The 7,492-nt window shown below is 39.4% G+C and overlaps 1 protein-coding gene across 7 annotated transcripts in view; it reads left to right on the top strand.

The window, feature by feature from the left end:
- The window catches only part of cdk14 (cyclin dependent kinase 14), a 330,986-nt gene that overhangs the window by 146,406 nt on the left and 177,088 nt on the right, over window positions 1–7,492 (top strand). For all 7 annotated transcript variants that reach the window (XM_020622246.1, XM_020622244.1, XM_020622243.1 and 4 more), the window contains one exon: window positions 6,015–6,138. In XM_020622246.1, coding sequence (XP_020477902.1) covers window positions 6,015–6,138 — 124 coding nt within the window. The remainder of the gene's footprint in view (window positions 1–6,014; window positions 6,139–7,492) is intronic.

A 7,492-nucleotide genomic window follows, 5' to 3' on the forward strand; every position in this document is an offset into this window, starting at 1 on the left:
AGTTGCCAAACATCAGCCACGAAACATTAATGACTTGGAGAGGATCTGCAAAGAGGAGTGGGTCAAAATCCCCCCTGAGATGTGTGCAAACCTTGTGGCCAACTACAAGAAATGTCTGACCTCTGTGATTGCCAACAAAGGTTTTGCCACCAAGTACTAAAGCACGTTTTGCAAAGGGATCAAATACTTATTTCATTCATGAAAATGCAAATTACTTAATAACTTTTTTTGTAATGCATTTTTCTGGATTTTTTGTTATTGTTGTGTCTCTCACTGTTCACATAAACCTACCATTGAAATTGTAGACTGATCATTTCTTTGTTAGTGGGCAAACTTACAAAATCAGCTGGGGTTCAAATAATTTTTTCCCTCACTGTATATTAGCTTTTTATTTGTAATCATTTTGAAAAGTCATTGTCAGACATTTTTAGTCTGGGGCTTTAGACTGTCTTGTTTTCTTTGGTCTCAAATCAGTCAGTTGTCCTGCCCAAGTGAGCTGAACAGGGCCCATATTAACATCACATTATGACTGGTTTCTTTTTCTGTGTTCTGTGCTGTGCTTTGCTGTTGTCCTAGTGAAACCGTAGGAACCGCAGTGTGCCACTGCGCTGCCGACACATTGATACATTGCCTCATGGTTTGCTGCACATTGATTATCAGACAAAAGATTCAGACTCCACTGCATTCTGCTGTCAGATACCACAAAGCAAATGTAATACACACAGTTTTTCATAATGCTTATCCTGAAAGAGAGATCTGCTTGCCTTTGGTATAATTGCAATGAGTATTTCATCATTAGAAAAATGGCAGTGTGTTTATTAGTGTGCTGATGATGGATTGTTGTTCAGGCACGAGGGTAACTCCTCAGGTGATGGATTATGATAATGGCTGATTTAACTATGATAACACAGCTTATTTCTCTTGCAATTATGAACTAATAATGCATCATGATTAAACCAGGACACTCTCTTATACATACACATACATGAGAGAACCTATGAGGATTTTGCTCTATAATGAAAGCTAGTTTTACTGTATCAGAATTCAGGTGAAGTAACTCAGCTTCTTGTCATATCTGCTGGGAGTGTTTTAGGCTTCGGGTGGACAGGGTTTTTTTATGCACACATAATGTTGTGTGGAAGGCTATTGGAATGTTTCCAGTAGTTAGATGGGTGCATGAGACACTGCATTGGAAAAATAAAAACTGCAAAACGTCAAAAGTAGAACACTGTATACTTAATAAATTTGGGAGGTCCCAGAGTATGCTGCAGTAGGTAACATCCAGTCACTGAGTTTAAAATTCTGTTGCTAAGCACCTATAACAGCCTGGCTTTAGATATAAATGGGATAATTAACCAGTTTTACATATGAAGATAGTTTACTTACCAGGACCTGTGAAAATATTAGTAGAAATCTCTTCTGTGACTGGAGAAAACAAGCCTGAAGAAGTCACAGCAATTATTCCAACCTGGCCTTGAAGACTATATTTATAATAAAAAGCTTGCATTATAAAGTGGTGGTGTGGAGTTTGAAAAACATAGCACAGTGTCTGCCAGTACCTGCTCCATAGTAATGGTGCGTAGTGATGAATGATAGTAATTTCCTGAACTAGAAAAGTAATAGTTTTTCTACATGACCATCATGTTTCTGTGTGAAGTAACAATGAGCCCATTAATGGAAGGATACCATTACCCTTATTGCAATGGCATCTTACCTGTGAAAAGGGGATATGCAAAGCGATATTATATGTAATCACTTCTTACATGCAGTTCTCCGGTGGTACTAATGTCAAGTTTCACAGTTGACTGTCACTCATATTGCAGATCTGTTTCCCAGTCCTCACAGGGATGTCGCATGTTTGGTAAGAATGGTTTTTCTTTTGGTTAGTGAAGTTGGTCAAAATTACAGAGAGGAAATCATGTCAGATCATCTTGCATGTTACACACGTACAGTATTTGTGGAAAGAGGAGCAATAACGCTGCAGTGTGTTAAAAGATTTTCCTTGAACATCACTTCTGCATCTTTCTCCATAAAAAAACTGCACATCCAGGAGATGCTGAAGAATCTTACTCATGGCATCAAAATGCTGTGCTGTAAAACTACAATTAAATACAATCTAAAAAACTATCACTTTTTAGTGCCATTTCAACAACCCAGTCATTCACTTGAAAACAGAGAGCCTAGTGCGGCGTATACAGATTTCCTGTTTTGTCAGACAAGCAGTTCAAAACACAGATAGTGAATTCAACGTGTGTCAAATAAATGCAGAAAATCCTGATATTAGAGAAGCAGAGACCATTGTTTTGTTTTTGAAATGAAAAGAATACATTTTCTGTCAGTACCCTCACTGAACAACTTATCATTTTAGTTCTACCCTGTATTGTTAGCTTTCTTGGCTGTAACAAAGAAATTTCCACTTGCATGATTTTAAATGCTATGGATCATTATTAATTATGTATTTCTTTGGGTTCAAGTGCAACAAATTCTAGGTTAAAAGTTTGATGATTTACTGTATAATCTTGAACTAGTAAATCCTGAAATATATTGCTGGCTAATGCTTGTGGCTGGCTAGTGGATGCAACAAAATTTCAGTGATTATATAGCAACTTCAGTGTTCATTTTGTCGTGGCTAGAATGTGATACAGACTAAATTAATTCAGACAAATCATCCAAATTTAAGTAATCTTTTAATATTACAATTATTCTGAACAGGGTAGTAGTTAAATAGGTAATCTGGTAGTTAGGGAACAGAATCACCCTTCCTGCAATGGAGTAGGTACAGTATTAAATAAGAAGATTGTCACAGAGTCAGTCAGTCTTGGTCAGGGGTCCAGTCAGTCCTGAGTTCGTTCCCCCTTCCCCCCAGGCCTGGGTTTGTAAGAGCACAATTCACTGTCACAGTAGCCTTCTTCTTCTTCCTTATCCTTCAGCCTTACCCTTTTTGTCCACAGCTTTCTTAGGCTGTTACGTCAATTTCCGAACTTAGCTTCCTGTCTCCAGTTTTAGGAGACAACACCTTGAGATGTACCCAAAAACAGGAAACATCTTGGCCAAATTATATAAGCCCATTGTTCAGCTCACGTGAACTTAAAAGTGAACCCCCAAACACTCTATTCTATTACATAATCCATATTAACATGTAACTTAAACCACTACACTTTTCTCCCAGAGCTCGTGTCTTAGCCAATATCAGAGCCAGACTAGTGCTTTTACACAGTCTCCATGCTTCTGTATTGTATTGTCAACCTTTCGCCGCCCCTGCCTTCCCCACAGAGGGGCTATATGATACATTTCTTTGCTTCTCTTTGTTTCTGTCACTTTGTTCTGACGTTATTTTCTGCTCACCAGTGGATAATTGGCGCAGTTACACTTTATACTGCAGAGTTTCTTTCAATATGTTTAACCAGATGGACACCTTATATGTAGTCCTTTATCGAGTGAGCTTGTCTTGCAACTAAATGCCGCATGGGTCAGCAACCCAATTGTTCACTGCTGACCAGGCTGAGTCTGTTTTACTTGCATAAAGAATGGAGGTAAGCCTCCTCTGTATGTGAAGGGTGCAGCAGTTTAAACCTGTTATTGACAGGACCTGCAGAATATAATTTGAATATTGGCTAATCTTGGCAAAGGAAAACAGTAGTATTATTGTTATTGACAAAACTGTCAAAGACAATGTCAAAACCTCCTCAAAATGACCCGAGCACCTCACTTCTCCTTATAGATTAGAATGCAAATGGTCCTGAGATATTTTCAGTTTGACAGAGATACGAGAGAAAAAAGAGAAGAACTAGTTTGATGGTTGTAATAAAGAGCTGACTGAAGAGAATGAAAGTGCTTTTTCTTTCTTTTTTATAACAGTGCAGTTGAAGTTCTAACAAGGCAAAGCCTTTTTCAAAAGTGTGTTTGATATACATGAGTAAACACACATTCCCCATGCTAATTTTCAGCACCTCAGTTAATCTCTTGCCTGCCAAGTGTAGGAATAGCAGACAGTTGACCCAGTGACTCCAGATGCCAAACGGGGCCGGTCCCTGATTGGACTCCATGGTCTTTCAGTTAGCTTAATTGGCTGAGACAGAAGTATGAGTGAGGCAAGAGAAATGAGAGGAGAATGCTGGAATTGGAATAAAATTGAACGCTAGATTGTGCACGCCTCATTATTTGTCGATAGGTCTGCAGGGGGCTGAAGGGCTGCCATATCTCTGCAGCAAAACAAAACAAGTTTAATGTAACTCTGACTTTGGATACATTTTAAAAGTGTGATAATCTGCAGAAGATGTAGATTCTTCAGTATGCATATAGTAAAAAAAAAAAAATTCTGATGCAGTGAGGGTTTATGAGCTCTGGAAGGTGGAAAGGCTGTTTAATTTCAGCAGTGAAATAATTGGCAGTAAAAATGTAAATTTAAAAGCAGTTTAATCTTTATTCATTTGACTTGTCAGCAAAACTGCATTCATGCATTTTCATGTGTATTTTATGAATGAATTTATTATATTTGTAAGTGAAGTCCTCTAGTCTTCAGTGTGGATTTTTTAACGTAATTTTATTGTTTTAAAGAACCAAATCTGTTTAATCAATAGGTTTTACAGATGAACTGCTGTACTTCAGCTTGAGTTAAGCTTAAGATTTTGTTTTGTTAACTGTCTAAGCATAAGCATAAACTTTATTGCCAAGTATTATCAAAAATACAAGGAGTTTGACTCCAGCCCAATGGCCCCCGATGTGCATAGCAATAAAAACAAAATTAATACTAAATGTATATAAGTTAAAAATCAGAAGTTGAAAGAGCAAACATAGACTAGCCGTTCAGAAGTTGTAACACCCCGGGGGAAGAATCTGTTAGTTAGTTATTAGTTAGCTGCCTAGTTATTATTATTCATATGTCATTGCATAAAGTGTAAACAAATCTCATAACATGGGCATTAAACACAGAAAAGGTGCACTGAAGCAGATGCTTTAAACAAAGGCAGAGAGAGTAACTTGTGGGTTTTCGTCCAGAAATTAAAAAAGAGCTTTTTCCAAAATCACACTGAAGTACACTGAAATAAAACTAGACACTAAAATCCATCTTTGTGATATAAACTGTAAAGAAAGTCACTTTCGGCTTTTCCCATTTAAGGGTCGCCACAGTGAATTGTCACACTGACAACTCGCATGTTGACATTTGGCACGTGTTTTGCGCCGGATGCCCTTCCTGACGCAACCCTGATTCAAACCCGGGGTGCAGCGGTGATTTGAGCTTTTCTTTCCATGCTGCCTTCCTGCCCACTGATGTCAGCTAACCTGTCACGCTCTGGGCAACTGATTTCCCACCCACCCTTCCCAGAACATGAAAAGAGGGCTGCAGGCACGCCCAGCTCCCTGTTTGGTGTGATTTCTGCTCAGTCTGTAACACCTTCACATGTTTCTGCTGCCACCTCACTCCTTTTTGCCACTTCTACACACTCAGGCTAAAAACAAAACCACACTTTTCTACACAAGGAAATTATTTGTCACAAATTTTATAAGGTAGTATTTATGTAAGGAAGAAGAGGTTTTGCGTCAGGAATAGGCTGCTTAATTTACAGTACTACTGACATTGACTTACTGTCAATGCAAGCATTTCTCAGTAGTTCAGCTGTGAAATCTGACTGTCAGCTGCAAAAGCTGTTATAATGTGTTATTTTTACAGTAGTCCAAGTGGTGGAAATGATGGCTGTGTTCTTGATTGATGGCTCAGTGTTGATTTTGGTGAACTATTTATAAATAACCTGGGGTTCATGTTTGTTCTCACTTAAGTTAAGTCACAGCCCTACTGTAATGATAAATATGTTTTTCTGCATACTGTAATTCAGTGTGGCACAACAGAGAGCTATAGATGTAGGCTCAGAGAAATGGAAGGATAGTAATGATAGTCATGGATATTTTCTACAGTGTGATGGGAAACTATGTCCTCCTCATTACAGCTGTCTTCTTCAGTTTTTTTAAGTTTCTGGAAAAACAGCTCTTGGTCTTTGTTCACTTGTGTTTTCTAGCTGTTCCTGTACCAGTTACTGAGAGGCCTGTCCTACATCCACCAGAGGTACATCCTTCACCGTGACCTAAAACCACAAAACCTGCTCATCAGTGATACTGGAGAGCTCAAACTAGCTGACTTTGGTGAGTATGACGGACACTGACTCTCTTTTTGTATACCTGGTAAGAGTATCTGTGAAATCTAGATGTAATGCTGATTAATATTTCCTCTGTCACTGTGCTTCAGTTGTGACACCATTACACAGTTAATCACTCCTGACTTCCTGTTGGAAGGTGCTTGTTTTTACAAAGAAATAGTCTTAGAATGTTAACATTTGTACAAGTATAAATGCAACAGCTACGCAACTCTGACAGATGTGTACATTAAAATACATTCACTGTTACAGAAGTATAAATCTGGCTTTAGGGTAAGGAGCTAGGGAATGGAGTAGCTCAGTGAGTGTCCTCATAAAGATAGAAGTACCAATGTGTGTGTGTTAGGACACCCTACTGAAGCGGCACCATATGGCTTGGTTCCATGTTCAGTAAACACTGCCTACATGGCTTGTCTGGCCTGCTGGGGGGCCCTTTGTACACCTCATCCATCCATCCATTCAGCATCTTTAGTGCACCCATTTCCTAACTCCTTCAAACCCTCTGTTTGCTCTACCCATGTGTCTTCCCCCCTCCGATCCTCCATCCCTCTACCCAGACAGATGGGAGGAGAAAGAGGAGGGTGGCAACTACATCAATAATGCAAACCGTGTATTAGTGCAGATGCATTACTGCAAGAAAAACGAGAAGGAGGAAGTAATGGACAAAATACCAAATGAGCAAGAATGAAAATCCCTGATCTATTAGTGGGTTGCTGGAGCTGTGCTCTCCAACAAGCATGCACAAAGCACAGAATTGGCCTTTGCCTGAGGGATGCCAGATGAGGAAGGTGAAGCTGTTTGTGTGTGTGTGTGTGTGTGTGTGTGTGTGTGGTCACCAGGGCTCCCTGTGGTCCTAGGCCTTGGTATCAGGAATACTAACGGCTGACAGCTGAGGCCTGTGGCACTGGTTGCAAGGGACACAGGCTGAGAGTCAACAAAGGAGGGGCTGAGAGGTACACAGAGAGGTGGCACAGCACTCAGTGGGGATAACAGATGAGGCATGGCTCTAATGAAGAAATGCATTGAGATGAAGATGATAAGGTTGAGCTGGCAAATTACAGTAATACATAAATGACCCTCTCAATACTTGATTTTCTTTCTTTTTGTAATACTCCTCAGTGTTTTTGCCTTGGTAGTGGTGCACTGATCTATTGGTTTGTCCATCCAATTCAGTGGCCCACACCAAGATATCACAGCAAGCTACATGATAGCTGCGTTATTTTTAACCTTCCTATGTGTAAGGCTTTAATATATCTAAATATACCATGTTTTTTGCTCCATTCAAGCCTTTCCTATTGATGGGTTTATTGAATGTTTTGGTGCTGGAAGGCTGCTTGTATCAC

Source organism: Monopterus albus, unplaced genomic scaffold, assembly GCF_001952655.1.
Source record: "Monopterus albus unplaced genomic scaffold, M_albus_1.0 scaffold276.1, whole genome shotgun sequence".
Classification (NCBI taxonomy): domain Eukaryota; kingdom Metazoa; phylum Chordata; class Actinopteri; order Synbranchiformes; family Synbranchidae; genus Monopterus; species Monopterus albus.